General features: G+C 53.2%; 1 protein-coding gene, 1 long non-coding RNA gene and 1 pseudogene across 3 annotated transcripts; 2 read left to right on the forward strand and 1 right to left on the reverse strand.

Annotated features, from left to right (window-relative positions):
• Window positions 1–45: 45 nt before the first annotated feature.
• Window positions 46–1,032, forward strand: LOC138916767 (uncharacterized). The gene is made up of 2 exons (XR_011424166.1): window positions 46–273; window positions 850–1,032. It is a non-coding gene; the product is annotated as an uncharacterized lncRNA (long non-coding RNA).
• On the reverse strand, window positions 808–18,469 carry LOC111776006 (tumor necrosis factor receptor superfamily member 22). 2 transcript variants are annotated; one of them, XM_023654724.2, is made up of 9 exons: window positions 18,180–18,469; window positions 13,127–13,247; window positions 10,614–10,742; window positions 8,708–8,819; window positions 7,162–7,235; window positions 3,382–3,486; window positions 2,837–2,862; window positions 2,168–2,447; window positions 808–1,034 (listed from the first exon to the last, which is right to left on the reverse strand). In XM_023654724.2, the coding sequence occupies exons 1-8, from the start codon at window positions 18,222–18,224 to the stop codon at window positions 2,190–2,192; spliced, it is 870 nt and encodes a 289-aa protein (XP_023510492.1). In that variant the 5' UTR covers window positions 18,225–18,469; the 3' UTR covers window positions 808–1,034; window positions 2,168–2,189. The 2 variants fall into 2 exon arrangements, with proteins under 2 accessions (XP_023510492.1, XP_023510491.1); XM_023654723.2 differs by having other exon boundaries at window positions 3,358–3,486.
• LOC111776007 (twinfilin-1 pseudogene) lies at window positions 14,097–16,465 on the forward strand (annotated as a pseudogene).
• Window positions 18,470–18,479: the final 10 nt, after the last annotated feature.

Raw genomic sequence — 18,479 nt, forward strand, 5'->3', positions numbered from 1 at the left:
TCGGCTATGGATTATTTTCGTTGACATTTCTTGGCGTGATCACAGCAGGATTTCAGAGAAACCCACCGGAGAACACCCGGAATCTACACTGAACTGGCATTCGGTACCAACAGGGGCCCATTGAGCCCCCTGGATCACTGCGTTCTTCAGGTGACCCTGGAGCGTTCTCCTGAAACCCGGACGTCCTTATTTCAGGTTGATGGTCCAAGAGGTTAGATGAGCTGTTTCAAACCTTAAGACTAGGTGTCTTAGGGGCCCCAGGACACACCCTCGGTGAGAACCCTGGGGGAATGCCTAGGCCGGGGGAGCCTAGTGGGAACTTTGGAGTGAATGGGGCAGGCTGACCTGTTTAATTTAGCTTTAAATTGGAAAGAATTGTGTTTATCAAGTCTGAACAAACTGCTTGATAGAGAAATCAGAGTCTGAACGGCCACTGCTGCTCCCTGCCGAGAGGCATTCTCAGGCAACTGAGGGCCTCAGCAGGAGGGCTGGAGGATCGAATGCCCCGTGACGTGCAGCGGCCCCATAGGGAACGCCACCATCATTCACAGTAATTTATGACGGCTGGTTCAGGAAAGTGCACATAAGGGTTGGTCACTCACGCTCTGAGGCCCCACTGAGGTGCGAGACTGCCCAAGGGAGAAACCGAGGCACATAAGAGAGCGTTTACGACCTTTCTGTAGGGAGTAACACTCACAAACAGCATATTTCTGACCCATTACACTGGCCCTAGAAGTTGTTTGGACCTTATAGCAAAACGAAAATTTTCCTTTTTTTTTTTTTTAGATTGGCACCTAGGCTAACAACTGTTGCCAGTCTTTTTTTTTTTTCCTGCTTTATTTCCCGCAGGATAGGCCCCAGAGTCGGCCCCGAGAGCAAAACAAAATGAAAAGAAATGCAGGAAATCGAGCTTCTAAAAAAGCCCGACCGGTTCCCCAAATGGGAAGCCTCTCCTCCGAACTCTGGTTGGCTTCACGCCCAGACTTGCAAGTGCTTGACAAGAGTGGGAATGTTCTCATCCCAGAATCCTAAGACTGAAAGAAAGAAAACATGGGAAAAGAAGTTTTTTCAGAAGCCATCTGCTATGAAAAGACCCCAGCCCAGAAATCTAAGGCTGAGAATCACAGCCCAGAATCACAGATGGGCCGATGGGTCCCACACGCACAGCCACCCTGCACTCTCTGGGCTCCCACAGGGGGTCCCCCATGGAGGGCTAACGTCTAAGGCCCTGCGTCCGGCACCATGGGCTCCCTTCACCCTGCTCCTTGAGGGCCCATCTTGTTGATAGATCCATCCCCAAGCGCATCTCCTTGTAGCCCTCCAAGGCCTGCACAGGCAGCTCCCTCTACCTGCACTGGCCCTCCCTCTCTGCCCACATAACCAGTTTCTCTTTCTCCTGGAGGACCCTATTCTGTGGTCCCCACATCTGCAAAGACTCCTGTACTGGGTTGAAGAGTGTTTCCCCAAAATTCACGTCCACCAGAACCTCACAATGTGACTGCAGCTGGAAACAGGGCCTTTGCGGATGTAATCAGTTAAGGTGAGGTCACACTGGAGTCGGGTGGGCCCTAACCCCAAATGACAGTGTCCTCATAAGGAGGAGAGAGACACACAGAGAGGAGGAGGCTGTGTGTCCATGGAGACGGAGAGTGGCGTGATGCATCTGGAAGCTGAGGACTGCCAGCCACCGTCAGAAGCTGACAGATGGGAGGACAGACACTCCCTCAGGCTCTGGAGGGAGCACGGCCCTATGACACCTTGATCTTGGACTTCTGGGCTCCACACCATGAATGAATTCCCGTGGTTTTTTAAGCCACTCACTTTGTAGTCATTTTTGACAGCAGCCATGGGAAACTGACACTCCTCCTTTGTACCCCCAGCCCTATGGGCCATGGCTCCTGGAGGACTGGCCGAGTGCCAGGGTGCGCTGTGCTGTGAGAGGAGGGCAAGTGCACACCTGGTCCAGGACCAGCTCTGGCGCTGACCAGTGGTGGGTGGGGCCGGCACAGGTGACCTCTCTGTGCTCAGGGTCCTCACCTGAGATCGGGGTACTGGTCCCCCCCACAGGACGCTCTGGTGACTAAAATAATGCTGGGCGAGGGGCTTGGCTGGGAGAGGTGATGTTGTTACTATTATTTTTCAGACTCACTCACAAACGACCGCCTACCTGTTCCAGATCTGTCAGGATCTCAGCGGGACCCTCGGCCCCAGGGGGACACAGAAGGGCCAGCTTGCGGTGACTGCTCTGGTGCCCGACTTCGTTCCCCTGCCACAAGCTGCGGGCCACAGACATCCACTGGGTTCTCCGGGGTCCTGGTGGGGGTTGAGGCCTCCGACACAATGTCTAGGCTGTCATTACACAGGCTATGGTCTGCCATCGTGGGAAATGGAGATTCTGCATCTGGGTTCCCATTTAGTGGTGTGCCAGGGACTGAGTTCTCAGGCAACTAAACCAAGAAGAACATGGTTGGAGATGGGTGATTCAGCACACGAGCCCCGGGGAGGACAGAGGCCGAGCAACCTAAGGCAGCACCAACTCTGGTCTCAGCTCTGCCCTGACCGCCGGCTCGGCTGGCCTTGGGCAAGATGCCTTGAGGCCCTTTTGGTGCCTCAGTTTCCCCATTGTGAACTGAATCCTCCAGAGCCTGAAGCTCCTCCAGCTCAGGGCCCTTGGCTCCCTCGTGGCCACAGAATAATTACTGAGCTAATACTCAGGCAAGGACAGGGCCTCCTGGAGCCGGCCCGGCCACCTCCCGACTTGGGGGCTGGCTGCCCCTCACGGGGAGGCCGCGACAGGGCCACACTTCACGCTGCCTGTGGCCGGGGCTGCACTCACCATGCTCTCTCCTCCGTCACTGTCTCCTGTGAAGACAGACAGCAGAGTGGTTAACGGTGGCAGGAGATCATACCCTGTGATGCTGCGGCTGGGGCAGCACCTGCACCCGGCTCCAGGCCAGGAAGCAGCAGTAGCAAGCCTGGCTGTGCCCCACTTCCCACATTATCCGGTTCCACAATTTCTGGGACCTTCCAAGAGGCCTGTGGCTCTCTGCACCAAGAGCACCACCTCTTAGCCCCACACTTGCTCTTCCCACCGAGCCTGTGGACACACCCTGCCCCGAGCCCAGGTCTGCCTCTGAGGCTGACCCGGGACTCTGTCACCAAGATGCCTTGGGGACCCTGTAATCCAGCCAAGCCCGTCCCGCAGCCTCAGAGGCGGGCACTCAGCCGCCAACAGCATTGTAATCACCCCAGGCCGATGCCCCGGGTTACGAGGAGCCTCAGCTCATGAGGACCAGGGGCTCCCAGCCCAGGCTGGCGCTCGCTGTGTCCAGTGGTTCTCACGTCAACGCTTCATACCAACGGCGAGACGATGGCACGCACCCCAGCATCCTTTTTCTTCTCGTTTTCGAGCATAAATATAGGTGACGATCATAATAACCAGGAAAGTTAGAAAGCTTCCAATCACACACCACCGGTGTCTCCCGCCTAAAACAGGGAAAGAGAAAATGTCTCCGGAAGGTCAACTGACCTATTTTCCCAGCAACCACAGGATAGAGAACAAATGAACACATCCAGCAATTCCACTTAAGGGAATGTACCCGAAGGAAACAAAAATACTATGCTGAAGAGAGATTTGCACACCCCGCGCCCCGCACCCTGCCCTGCCACAGCATTATTTGCAACAGCCGTGACATGGAAACAAACCTAGGTGTGCGTCGACAGGTGCGTGGGTAAAAAAAATGTGGTCTATACATATAGTGGAATATTACTCAGCCATAAAAAAGAGCATCCTGCCATTTGCCATATGGATGGAGCTTGAGGGCACTATGCTGAGTGAGTTCAGTCAGCCAGAGAAAGACGAACACCGTATGATCTCACTCATATGTCAAATCCAAAACACAAAACAGAAACCAAGAAATCCAAACTCATAGAAAAAGAGATCAGACTTGTGGTTCCCAGAGGCAGGGGGTGGGGGTGGTGGAAACGGATGAAGGGGGTCAAGAGGTACAAATTTCCACCTATAACATCCTAAGTCCCAGGATGCAACGGGCAGCATGCCGAGTATGGTTAACAGTGCCTTGCGGGATATTTGAACGTTGTTTACACAGTAGATCCTAAGAGTTCTCATCACAAGGAAAAAAACATTTGTTTTCCTCTTTTTCTTTACTGTGCTATCCATATGAGATGATGGATGTGAACTAAACTTGCTGTGCTGATCATTTCACGATATATGCACGGCAAGTTAGGATGCTGTATGCCTGACACTTACATGGCACTATGTCAATTATATCTCAGCAAAACTGGGGAAGAAAACAACAAACAAACATCTCTGCTGGCTGGCCCGGCAGACCTTGCACACCCCGGGGAAGAGGCCTCGTGAGCAGGCCTCCCCTGGCCTGGCCTGGCCTTTCCTGGAGGCTGGGCCCAGCACGTGGTGGGGGTGGGGAGGAGAGGCAGCCCCAGGCTGGCACGGCTGAGGGCAGGGAGTCGTGACCCCTTCCCAGGGTGTGTGCAGTGGCAGGTCTCCGATGGGCCTGCAAGATCCATTCTGCCACACGGGAGTCTGGGGCAAGGGTGCTCTCATGCCACCCCCTCAGGGGAGGTCCTGTGCCCACCTGCCACCTTGGGACAGTCCCCTTAGGGGACAGGCATCTGGGCAGCTCGGCCGGCACGGCTGGGCAGAGCCAGGCCGTGCCTCTGGTGGCCAGTGAGGCACTGAAAGTCCTAGGCTGCAATATTAAGAAATGTGTGCCTCAGTCTCTGTCCCCGGTTCCTGTGAATATTTGGTCTTTGACCCCAGTTCCCGACACAGAGCTCCTAAAAGCTTGTAATTCCCCGAGTGATGGGAACATCTTGGCTTCCAATGAAGCGACAACTCTGGGTGGCTCCTGGACAGGGGCTGGGCACCAGAAGGGCCAAGCCTGATTAGAAGTTGGAACTTTCAGCCCCACCCGCCATCCTCCAGGGAGAGGATGACCCATCATGCCCACGCAAGGAAGCCTCCATAACATTCCCAAAGGCGTGGGGTTTGGGGAGCTCCCGAGTCGGTGAACACAGGAGCGTGGTGCCCCCGCATCCACGGGGAAGGAAGCTCCTGGGCTCAGGACCCTTCTGACCCTCAGCCGGTGCACTTCTTCACCTGGCTGTGCACGGGCATCCTTTGCCACATCTTTCAGAATAGCCACTGAGTCTCAGCAAGGGTTTCCCAGAGTTCCGGGAGCTGCTTTAGGAATGACCAAAGCCAAGGAGGGGGTGGTGGGAACCTCTGATTCGTAGCCCAGTCGGACAGAAGTCGCGCGCAACTTGGGGACCCACTACTTGCAATTGGCATCTGAAGTGGGGGGCCGTCTTGTGGGACTGAGCCCTTCACCTGGGGGGCTCTGGGCTATCTCTGCTTAGTTTCAGAATGAACTGAACTGCAAGACCCCAGCTAGTGTCGGAGAATTGGTCAGTGTGGGGAAGACCCCACAAATCTGGTATCAGAAGTAGTGTGAGAGCAAAGGAGAAACGGGCTTTTCCCTAGACCTCTGGGGAACCCATCGGCCTCCAGCCCACAGGACAGCCACGTGTGTCCCTCCCTTGGACACAGACCTAAGAACAGAGGCCCAAGGGGGTCACATAACACCTGGCTTTCCAATGCCTCGGCCCTCCAGGGATGAGAGGAAGCACGTTTCCCTCAAGGGTTTATTTGCTTGTTTTTAAATTGTAGCGAAATATGCATCACAGAAAATTGACCGTTAACCATTTTAAGTGTACAGTTCTGCCTTCTGTCTATACATTTGCCTCTTCTGGACGTTTCATACAAATGGATTACATGACACGTGGTCTTTTGTGTCTGGCTTCTTTCACTCAGCACAATGTAGCATGTGACAGCACCTCATTCCTTTTCATGGCTAAATACTATTCTGATATGCATATATTGGAATATATTGCATTTTCTTAGTCATTCCTGCTAATAGACTTAATTCTTCTTTTTTTTTTTTTTAAAGTTTTTTTTTTTTTTTTTTTTTCCTTTTTCTCCCCAAAGCCCCCCGGTACATAGTTGTGCATTCTTCGTTGTGGGTTCCTCTAGTTGTGGCATTTGGGACGCTGCCTCAGCGTGGTCTGACGAGCAGTGCCATGTCTGCGCCCAGGATTCGAACCAACAAAACACTGGGCCGCCTGCAGCGGAGCGCGCGAACTTAACCACTCGGCCACGGGGCCAGCCCCATAGACTTAATTCTTTTTTAATAACAAGCCCTTGAGCCAAGACCATGCTACGGGAAGGACAGTTTTTCAGTAAATGGGGTTGGGGAAGCAGACATCCACACGCAGAGAACGAAGCTGGACCTCGCACCATACATGAAAATTAACTCAAAATGGATCCAAGACCCAAACACGAGAGCTAAAACTCTAAGAAAGAAACTATTTGAAGAAAACATAAGGGAAAAGCCTCATGAGACTGGATCGGGCAATGATTTCATGGATATGCCACCAAAGGCACAGGCAACAGAAGAAAAGTACACAAACGAGACAATCAAAATAGAAAACATCTGTGCTTCGAAGAATGCACAGCCAACAGAGTGAAGAGACAACCCACACAGTGGGAGAAACTATTTGCAAATCACGGACCTGAGAAAGGGTAAAGAACTCCTACAACTCAACCGCCACCACCACCAAGCCACACAACTTTTTCTTTTTTCTGACGATTGGCACCTGAGCCAACATCTGTTGCCAATCTTTTTTCTTCTTCTTCCCCCAAAAGCTCCCAGCCCATAGTTGTATATTCTACTCATAGGCAATTTTTTTTGGTATGCATTTTGGTGAGGCAGATTGGCCCTGAGCTAACATCTGTTGCCAATCTTCCTCTTTCCCCCTGGCTGCTGAAGCGGAGTGTGGGAACTTAACCACTTAGCCAAGGGGCCTGCCCCCTGCGATTTTTAAAAGGTGTGTCTAGAGACAGAAGGCAGGTGAGTGTTTGCCAGGGGCTGAGGGAAGGAGAGAAGGGGCGCTACTGTGTCATGGGTACAGAGTCCTTTTGGGGGCACGTCCATGTTTTGGAACTAGATAGAGGCGGTGGTCCTAACTGGCACTAAATTGTTCACTTTAAAATGGGTGATTTCATAGTATGTGAATTTCATCTTAAACAATACACGTACTTTTAAAAAACAGCTGTCTTACCTGGACCGGCCAAGCCGCACACCGTGTCTGCTGTAGCGTTGCATTTCTTGAGGACCACGCTCCCTCTAGGACACCTGGGGGAGAGAGGCGCCCTCAGTGTTCCTCCCCCATGAATGCCCAGGGCCACCGGCACCCAAGTCCATGTCGCCATCAGCACGTCATCTCCCTGGGCCCAGAAGGGGCCTGGCAGGCGGACGGGACACACCCCCAGCCGGCATTTGGGGAGCACTGCATGCTGTGGTCAGAGACCCCACAAAGGGTCCTGGCCACACAGAGAGCCACACGCTCTCCCCGCCCTGCACCAGCTCCTCCGATATCCTTGCTGTCACTTGGACCGAGAGGAAGGTGTCCTTATTTTCCTCCTCTATGGAGACCGATGGCCTGGTTGGTAGGCATGCGGACTGAAGGAAAGGCCTCTGTCTTGCAGAGGCTCAGTAACTTAGGTCCCTTCCTAGTTGCTGCGGGTCTCAGCTCTGCGTCCCCTCTCATGCGTTTCATGGTTCTGAAGTGACAGGCAGGTTTGTTCAGGCCCAGGAGGAAGTATTTACTCACTAATGTGCCTCACAGACTCAGAGCCCTCTGCACTGCACTGAAGGGTGACAACCACAGACGTCCCTAAGGGCGTTTCATCAGCCCCATGCTTTCCACCATCACCCGGGGTTCGCCACCCTCTTCTGGGAATGAATGAGGTCTAGTCCAGAATCACAAAGCAGAAAACACTGGAGACGTCTCCGCCTCAGCCATCCTTAAAGGAAGAGAAAGCCCTGTCCAGCCTGTGGCTTTGCTTTCTTTTGACTGAACGCAGCCTCGGAGATGGTGGGCAGGCAAGTCCTGGGCCCCGGAGTGAGCCCTGGACAGCAGCTCGGATGCCAGAGGACGCCACTGTGATGCCTCCAGAATTCTGAGGGGGTGCGTTCCCACCCTGTCCACAGCCGGTCCACAGAACGTGAGGGAAGGAAAAAGCCCTTTGAAAGGGCAATGATCCAGAGTGTACGTCCTGCATCCTTTCCTAGGGTGTGATATGAGGATGTGCTCCAGCAAAACGAAGGAGCAGACCAAGCCGGGGCACAGGGGGCGGTGCACAGAACCCAGGAGAGTGGGGACGGGAGGTCCCGCCCTGGCTGCTGGGAGCAGACCTTCAGGGCAGCGAGTCCATCTGGGGACTGCGGGATACAGGGCAGAGACGATGGGCAGAGAGGCAGATGGAGAGCTCAGAAAAAGCGAGGTGTGAAAAAGAAAGTGATGCATCAAGACAGGGAATGGCAACGGGGAACCTCTAAAGAGGAGAAAAGAACTATGTAAAGTAGAATCTGTCCAAATAAGAAATAACCTGAAACTTGGCATATTTCTCCGGGCCTGGAGAGATAAGAAAAGAGAAAAGAGAACCACTCGGCTGGAGCCAGGAAGGTCTCTGCGCTGGAGCAGGGCTGTGCTCACCTGGTCGATGGTCACACGTCCTGCTGGTTCTCAGCCCCTCAAGAATAACCCCACACGAGCCCAGGGCCACCATTGACCCCCCGAGGCACCAGCGCAGAGTGTCACCTACTTGCTGCACCGACTGCAGAATTCCAAGCCCCCCGGGGGGCGGTAGAAACGGCCCGTTTGGCACTGGCATGTCCGGTCTCGGGTGGAAGTGCACTCCGCCACCATTTGTTCATCTGCGGTTCAGGGAAGAGCGGGTCAGTGCACAGGGAGGCAGCGTGTCCTTGGGCGGACCCGTGAACCCACATCGCCATCCGGAACGGAAGTCCCGTGTGCGGAAGGAACTCAGCCGGCCACGCGGAAGCCCGGAGATGGCCCCAAGTGGCAGTGAACACCGGGAACACCGAGGGGATACCCTGACCACGTCTTCACACCCTCGTCTCCCACGGCAAATGCCTAGAACTGAGGTGCGGGCTCAAAAGGTTTGCACGGATAAATTCTGAACCACAGCTTCACCGTGCCCTCACAGGCCTCTGTCCAACATGTCTACCCCACCGCCAAGGCACAGGCCGCTCCCTGCCACCGCCTTCTCCATGGCCTGGCCACATGGCTAGCCATCTCCGGCGGCCTGTCCATGCTTAACTCATGTTTTCATTTGCTCCATCAGGCTCCTAGGGAATCTTTTCTTTTCTTTTCTTTTCCATGAGGAAGATTAGCCCTGAGTTAACATCTGTGCCAATCTTTCTTTATCTTGCCTGTGAGTTGGGGCCACAGCATGGCTGACGAGTGGTGTAGGTCTGTGCCCAGGATCCAAACCTGTGAACCTGGGCTGCCAAAGTGGAGTTCGCTGAACTTAACCACCACACCACCAGGCCGGCCCCCAGGGAATTTGAACACCTTCTCACTCACTTCAAGGGGCCCTCCGCTCAGACTGCTTCCTTTCCTTAAACTAACTTGCCAGGCTTCTCCTCTGAATTGGCATTGTCACCCTCGGTGGCTTACAGAGAAAATGTCAATGTTTTTCCCATTGGGTGGTTCTCCTTTTAACCTTGTTTATGGAATCGGGGCCAACAGGAAACCCAAAGTTCTAGACGTCACATGTGGTGTAGCTCTGAGGTTAGGTACCCATCGTCTGACTGTGTGACAGAAAAATCTAGCCTCAGCTAAACCTTATGGGCTAAGGACTGTGGGGCCCCATGGGGGCCGAGTTCTCGTCCTGTTCTCTGCTGATGGAGAATAGGGGAGATTTTCATGAAAACCAGATCACGGTAGATTTGGATATGGACCGGAGGCTAGATCATATTGGGGAATTACGCTTCATCTCCAGGATGCGGTCCCAGCACATGGTTCCGGAAAGGAATGTCTTGATTCTCAGGAAATGCACGCTGCAGTGTTCTGGGGTGAAACACTATGACTTCTGCAGCGCACTTGGAAACGGTTCAACCGCAGGCACACGCAGACACCCCCACGAACAAATGTGGGAAAACACAGGGATTGTTTAATCTTCGGTTGGAGACTCTATTCTTTCAACTCTTCTCCAAGTTTGAAAATTTTCATAATAAAAAATTGCTTCTTTCTTGAGGGGTGACTTTTATATGATGAGTTTGCTGTGTGCATGTCTTAAGTTTTCTAGACTGAATTTACTAATTTGCAATGTGAAGAAAATGATTAAAAGTGAAAAAAAACTGCTTAGAAGTTTGAATCAGAGCGTAATCACAGTTTTCGTCACTTTTTTCTTACTCTCACAATACACGGGGAACAATTTTTTATACCAATCAAGGTTCTCCAGCTACTTCTTTCCAGCACTTGCCTAGCTCTGGGCTTTGTGACCGCACCGTCTCTCCTCTACCCAAATGCTCGGTTAATATGCATCTGAGTTTTCCTGAATCATCATGGCTAAGCTGCAAACATCATTGTGGGGAAATATTTAGGCTCAACGTTAATGACTTCTTTAGGGAACGTTCCGGGCCTGGTCACTGCCAGGTCAGGGGTTTCAAGGTCAAGAAAGGTGCCTGTGGCCGCAGACTCACTCTCAGAGCAGGTGGCACACACGTTGCAGGAATCCAGGCCGTTGGCGTGTGCCGTGAAGGTCCCTCTGTCACACGGCGTACACTTCCCACGGGTGTGGTGGCTCCTGCAGTGTTCCTCGACAAACGAGCCTGTGGAGGAGATCGGTGCTGTGGTCAGATCCCGCACCAGGGCACACCTCCCTCCCAGCCCCTGGGGGCTTGCCTCTCCAATGAGCAAATACAGATGCTTATGTCTTGGGGTTTTAGATCAAAATAATCTCTGGATTGTTATGACCCCTTGGAGATGATAAGCGCCAAACTGCCATGGCTCCTGCCTCCGAGGGCTCTGGTCACCTGTCCTGCATTTGCTCCCCTAGACAGCTATGCTGGGGTCACGACAGGGGGCCCGAGCCCCTCTGAGCCCTCAGATACAGATGACGAGCACCTTGTCCAAGGTCAGTGGAAGGACTGGGACAACAGCCCCGCTCTCTGCCTGCCCAGCCCGGGCTCGCCACCCAACTGCCCCAATGGGAGACGAGAGCGAGTGATGGGTGCATGAAGCTTCAGGGCTCGAGGCCCTGCTGTGCGAGCACTGCCCAGCTTCCTTCTGAGGGGACTGGAGATGTGACACGTGTTCTGTTCAACGTCCATAGACTTCACTCGGCCGGCTCGGGTCTCCTTTGCCAAGTTTGCTAAGGGCAGGTCGGTTCTTCCTTCTAGGTTTTCCCTCATCAGCCCTCTGCTAGCCTCCACCGCTGCCATGTGAGAGGCATTTAGGTGGCCCTGGGAACTGCCTTTCACGTTAACAGATCTGTGTTTATTCTATTGTATAGCCAGAAATATTGACAAGCACAGCGAACGTGTGACCTCACGGATGCGGCTGCTCGGGCGAGGCTGAAGGAGGCTGTGCAGAGGTTTGTCGATCTCCGCAGATGGCGGGGGTGTAGGTGCAGGACTCAGGAAGCCCACCCAGCACACCTTCCACGGCAGAACCGTCCCCCTCACCTCCCACGCTCAGCCCTCGGGAACTGGCTGGGCTGTGATGTGGCCCGCAAAGCCTGGTGCCCACTCATGGCGCTGCGCTCTTTATAATGGCCCTGAAGGCCACTTCTAGAAGCTGACAATCGTGTAACATGCAAAGTCCACGTGAGAAGAGAGACCTGTGGGGAGACGGTCCTGAGGTCTGGCTGTCTTCTGTCATAAACAGGACTGAAAGCATCTGAAGGGACGTGGAGAGGGAAGCGTGATGGAATGGCTGACACGTCTTCGGTGGGTCTGGAATGAACGAAGCTAACACCTGTTCTGAAGCTTGGTTTATGGCTCCTGTCGCTTTACCATCATTGATACCGATTTCTCATTGATAGCAGCGATATACATTTCTTTCTTGAAATAGACTGATTTGAAATTTAAAAATGATTCAGCCTAAAGAATAATCTTAAAATCATTCCCTAAATGCCATTTCCATGAGTGGGCAACTTTTGGGGGCACAGAGCAGTGTCCATGCGGGTGACAGACCCCAAGTGGACATCCCTTGTCCAAGGCACTGTGTTCAAAACCTGACGGTCCAGGAGGCTCAGTCTTACTACTGCTCTTACAGCTGAGGAGAGGCTGTTGGTGGGGTGGGGGTGGGGGGGCAACTGAGGACGTGCCCAAGTCATCTGGCTGGTGAGCTGCCAATAGGACTGGTCCAGGTTCTTGGCTCTCCTCTCCTGGCAGGTGAGGACCTGTGGCCTGGGAGGCCGATCTCCCAGGCAGGGCTGTGCCCAGCCTCCCGCCATGCCCCCACTGCCTTGTCTGGGAGCTTGTCTCTCGGGAGGTGGCGGAGCCCGAGGCTTGGGGAACCCGTCTTGGAGTCTCCCTCTGTGCAGCGAAGGGTTAACTCAGCAGGTTTGGGGTTCTCGAACCCTGCACATCCCCAAGATCTTCAGGACTGGCCCTTGACCACCTCCTGGGAGGTGCCCTCAGAGACCTCAGACCATCCTGCCTGGGGCCTGGTAAGAGTGTCCTTACCTACCAGATCTTTATTTACACTGACTGATTTTAATCTTTCCAAAATCAACCATAACTGTGAATGGCACAGCTTTTCTGGATCCTGCAAGTCCTTCCAGACAATGTGGGTCTTGGGGACCCCCAACATAGGGACGCATGCCTGCTGCTGGCAGAGTGTGACGGGACTAGGATGGATGAGCCCAGGCTGAGCCACTAACAAGTGGTGTGACCTTGAGCAAGCCCCTTAACCGCTCTGGGCCCGACTTCCTCACCTGCCCGAGGAGACCCTGACCTCTGCGGCAGGCGCCCAGGGCGTGATGGTAATCTTCCTGGTCCCCCTCTTTACTTCCTGTGCCCTCAGCTGGGTTCTGGGGCTCATCCATCATAGGGTGGGTGAATAGGAGACCCCAGATCAGGAGGAGCTTCTGGCCACTGCCGCCCACTCGGTACAGACAGACACACAAACCCTCTTTGCGGGGCGGGGTAGAGCTGGGGGACGTGGATGGGAGCCGCGGGCCCGCGTGTGGGATCCTGCCAGGACTCACCGGCAGGGCAGAGCTTGCAGCAGTGGCCGGCAGACCAGTACTCGTCGGGCCCGCAGGACTCAGGGCCAGGGGGCACCTGGCTCTGCTTGGAAACCAAGTTGGTCTCGGTGGTCACCTTCACCTGGAAAAGGACAAGAAATGTTTACTAACAGCCCACGTTTAATGTCCCCTCTGATGTGGTGGGCGCTTTCTCAGCCGTCCCTAAGTTCTAGCTCAATTAATGTCAATGTCCACCCCGAGAGGCAGGTGCTATTAAAGCCTGGCTTTACGAGACCAGCCCAAGGTCCCGGCTGGTCGGCACTGGGCCAGGACACTGTCCCAGCCCGGCTCACTGGAGAGCTGGGGTTCCTCACCATACATGCCCCAGCCTGCAAAGAAGACGACCACTCTGCGGAGGGCCCTGAACGCTGCCCTCAGGCTGTGCCTGCTGGACCGGGGCAGGGGAGCGCCACAGACCAACTGGCTCTATGGGTGATGAAATGAGACATTTCTCAGTCCATCTTCTGGGGCTGAACGTGTTACAATGCACAGCTTTTACGGGTAGCAAGAATTCAGTGACAATAACACCAAGAAGAACAAAGAAACATCTGGGCTGGCGAAACACAGAAAGTGAGACAGCAGCCACCCCCTCACACTGGGGAATGGACAGGGGCAGAGGCGTCCTGGAGGAGGAGGGGCTCGGCCAGACATGGCAGAAACAGGAACAGATGGAATTGTCCCGAGCTGGTCAGAGGGGCCCCTCGAGCGGGTCTCCACCCTGCTGTTCCCTCTGCAGAGAGCAGCAGCCTGGGGGTGGCGATGGCGTTGCTGCTGGATGGGGGTGGCGGCAGCAGCACGAGTGAAATGAGCTGCAGCCTGTGAGCATCCAGAGGGTCTCTGGGGATGCGACAATATTGTTGGGGGGCAGCATTTGCGTGGTGACTCTTCTCGGGCTTGATTTCAGGAGAGAAAGTGATGGGGGAGAGTGGCCATGAGCACCTGGATGCCCAAAGCTGGCGGCCTCCGGAGAGTATCCTAGACAATATCGTGTAATTAAAATACGGAATAAATAGAGACGTGTGAATGCACTCTGTGATGTTCACACTGATGAAATTGCCTGACAACGCATTTCTCAGAACGTGCCCCTGACATTGGTGTTAAGCTGGTAGAAATTCCAGTCAGATTGAAATAACTGTAGGATGTTAAATGTAATGTCTAACATAACTACAAAGAAAACAGTGATAGAATATGAACAAAAAGAAATGAGAAGGGATTTAAAACTTTTCACTACAAAAAGTAAACTAAACACATAAGAAGGCCGTGATGCAGGAAATGGGGGACAAAAACCGCTATTTGGGACACAGAAAGCAAATAGCACGATGTCAGAACTAAGTCCCTCTTTATAGCAATTACTTAAAATGTCAATGGATGACACTCTCCAATCAAAAGGCAAAGACTGGGAGACAGAATTGCAGAAAATGGCCCGACTAAATGCTGTCGACAAGAGACTCACTTTAGATCCAAATCCTTACACAGGGTGACAGCGAAAAGATAAACAAAGATATTCAAGGCACACAGCGACCAAAAGAGAGCTGGAGTGGCTATGCAAACATCAGACAAAATAGGGTTTAAATAAAAAACTCTTTCAGGAGACAGAGAAAACATGATATTGATGAAACGGTCAATATAGCTAGAAGATATAACAGTCATAAACATTGATGCTCTAATAACAGGCCTTCAGAACTCGCGAAGCCAAATTGACAGGATGGAAGGGAGGAATAGACGGGTCTACAGTAACAGCTGGAGGGTTCAACAGTCCACTCTCAATAACGGACAGAAGAACCAGACAGAAGACGAGGAAGGAAACAGAGGACGCCCCCGGCACAGGCCACCACTCAATCGAACAGACACATGCAGAACACTCCACCCGACCACGACAGAATAAAGATTCTTCTGTAGTGGACACAGGATGCTCTCCAGGAGAGACCATAGGTTACGCTACAAAGAAGTGGGAAAGTGGGGAATCGCTATTGATTCCACAGACATAAAAAAGATTATCCGACTGTACTGTGAACAATAGGACAGCAACAAACTGGAGAACCTAGACGAAATGACAAATTCCTAGAAACACGAAACCTACCAAGACCGAATCATGAAGACAGAAAATCTGAACGCACCTGTAACCAGCAAGGACATTGAATCAGCAATCAAAAACGTCTCCCAAGAAAGAAAAGCCCTGGATTAGATGGCTTTTCTGGTAAATTCTATCAAACATTGAAAGAAGAACTTACATCCATCCTTCTCAATGTAAAAAACTGAAAAAAATCCTAAAAAATTGAAAGGTGAGAACACTTCGTAATTCATCCTATGAGGCCAGCAACACCTGATACCAAAGATATCTGCCAGAGCAAGAAACGGAAAAGACAGGCTTCTGAAAATAGCCATTGGAAACGAGAAGCTGGGATTGGCTCACGTGGTCAGCCTCCGAGTCCTGGGGTGAGGATGCTGATTCCTCTGTTTCACCCCTGTCGGGGGACAAACGACTGTGCTATATTTGTCCAGCTTCGATTCTCAGAATGCTCAGGGACATGAACAGATACTCATTGCGTGGTCTCCAGGTCATTGTCACGTTCGTCAAAAAATGCTGTATGCCGTAACAAGGGCAACTCTGACAAAGGAGTCTGGAGGGGGGCACATTAAAGATGAAGCGTTTGGCCCAGTAAAGGAAGATGTATCATCGATCGCTCCACTGACTGCAGCTGAGGAAGAATCAGGAGAGACTGTAATGAATGAGGTACCTACTGGTGTGGGGGTGGACACCCAGCATCACACACTACAAGGTGTAGCATGTTCTATTTCTCGAGAAGCTTTTTAGGCTTTGGAAAAACGGCACTCAACTATGCGCAATTGGAAATAGACTAAATTATGGAAAATATGGAAATAGATATAAAAGATAAAATTACAATTTTGGCCAACACAACAAATACAGAACTAAAAGATTGGCTGAAGAGGATTCCCAAGGATTCAGCACCCTACCGTCTCTCTCTGTATCAACGCTCCCATGAAGGAGACGGTTTGGAGCCCGCAGTTTTTACTTAGTCGATGCCTGGATACACACGCAGTGTGAGAGAACAGAGGCTGTATTCTAGCTGCAAGAACTCTGCCAGAAAGACAGCTACAAACGGGTGTAGTTAGAAAGAAGGGGACAGAATGAGGACGAGTTGACGGCAGACTTCCTTTCTGAAGGAGTCCACCTCAAGCCGCAGCATGGGAGCCAAGTTTTGCAAAACCACAAAACAGGAATTTGAAGACTAGTGAGGGGTCCAGCGGAAAGTGAAGCCGCTGTTGATTAAAATCAGTATATTAACTACCACAATACCAGTGCAGCTGTGAGTACAGGAGAACGGAAATCATTTCCTGTTGATACAAAGTAGGGAAAAAAACCGTACTTCTTGGAAAACAGCACTTTTCGCTTCTGTGCGTTTTTAAAATTCATGTTCTAGAAGACATGATTTCTATTTTTGAATTAAAGTTAGAAAAGAGTTAGACAGAGTAACGTTTAATTTCGTGACTGTTCTCATAGAGCGATGATTCCACACTTTCACATCATTCCTAAAATTTTATACAGTTGGGCCCATTCCGCAAAGCCTAACGTGTCAAAGGAAGACGCGCTTCTCCTTGCTCCTTAGTGAGACATCGAATCTTTTTCTCTCAAGGAGAGAGAAAGACCTGAAAATGATCACCCCGCCTAACGAAAATTACCAAGAGCCAGGTCGGTGATTTCCCAGCGCAACGCTGACTGCGCCGGGACCCGGAAGCGGCAAAGTCTAAGGAGCAGCGCGGACTGTCACGTGGTGATGAGGGGGCGCATGCGCAGGACGGCGAGAGGGCTGGACCAGCGCAAGGCCGGGATCGCGGGGGCGCGGGCGCGCGGGGGGACGCGGGGGGGCGCGGGCGCGGGGGGACATGGACGACTACGACAGTGTCTGAGGACATCGACAGACGCGTTTCATCAGCTCTAGTACATCCTCTCTCCAGGCCTTTAAAAACTTCCATCTCAAAGGGGAGTCATTTCGGTCTAAGAAGCGTGAGGCCAAATACGCTGTTCAAATTGAACGGGAAATCGATCTCATTCGAAAGCAAACAGAACCGAAGTCAACGACGCCGAAAAAGTTTGAAACATCCAGATTGATTTCTCTCCAAACCCTATATTCACAGGCAAATCGTGTTATCACTTTTATGCAAATATCCAGATTTAATGAAATTGGTTTGAAGTCCTGGTGCTCGTCAGCCCACCCACTTGAGCACTTAGGGATCTTGTTTCACTTTATATCTCATTTCAAACACGTTGAACTGTTTTCTAAAGGTTTGCCGATCAGTCTCTAGGGAGATGGCTCTTGGGGGCGGGGGGTGGGGAGGGAGGGAGGGAGGGGTCTCAAAGCGGCCCCGGGACGCTTCTGGGGGCCGTGCATGTGTCCGGCTCCCGATGGTGGCGGCTTCTCCAGTGCGCGCGTGTGTCACAGAGCCCCGCTGGTCACTCTGAATGTCCGCAGTGTCCTGAAGGTCGGTTATACCCCAACGACGCTGTTAAAACATCCCTCCGATTAAAACTGCCTCGTACTACCCCGCGGGCGTGGGTGACAGCGGAGCCGCGCGTCCAAGTCCAGAGGAAGAACGGCCCTGCCTCGGCCTCCCGGGGCTGACCACGCCGCTCAGCCCGCCGCGTTCACCATCGCGCCTTGCAGGAGATCCCGGACACGGGTGGCCGCGGGGACCCTGCCGCCGCCGCTCCCTGCGCTACCCGGCCGGCCGAGGACAGGAGAGAGATGCCGAGCGCTCGGCCCCGCCCGGGGTGGGACAAGTCCCCGCCGTGACCTGCTCCGGATCGGGGCGCTCGGGACACGGCTGGTTTCCCTCCTGCTCCGGGGCTCAGTCTCTGTCCGAGTGTGCCGCCCCGTGCCAGCCGCGCTGTGCACGCGTGCCCCGGGCTCGGCGCCCTGCCCGGCTCTCTCTCAGGGTCCTCCCTCTCCCGAGCCCCCGCCGCAGCCTCCGAGCCCCGCCGCCGCACACCCACCTGCACCCGGAGGAGCAGCAACGCCAGCGCAGCTCTCCGCGCCATGGCGTCCTACGCTGGTAAGCAACTGGAGCGACGGCCAGCGACGCTCCCACTGGCGGACCTCGGCCCCAGCGAGGCTTTTATACTCCTCGGATGCTCCTCGGGCCGTCCTTGTCACCTCCGAGCGATGCCATTGGGCAGCAGGAAACACCGGAATGCTCCACCCCTATTGCAAACTTTAGCAGGCGTTTTCTCACCAGCCCAGCTGAGCTGCTGCCGAAGCGGCTCCTTGCCGCTGACTCCGCCCCCACCCCTATC

The sequence above is a fragment of the Equus caballus genome, chromosome 12, assembly GCF_041296265.1.
Source record: "Equus caballus isolate H_3958 breed thoroughbred chromosome 12, TB-T2T, whole genome shotgun sequence".
Taxonomy (NCBI): domain Eukaryota; kingdom Metazoa; phylum Chordata; class Mammalia; order Perissodactyla; family Equidae; genus Equus; species Equus caballus.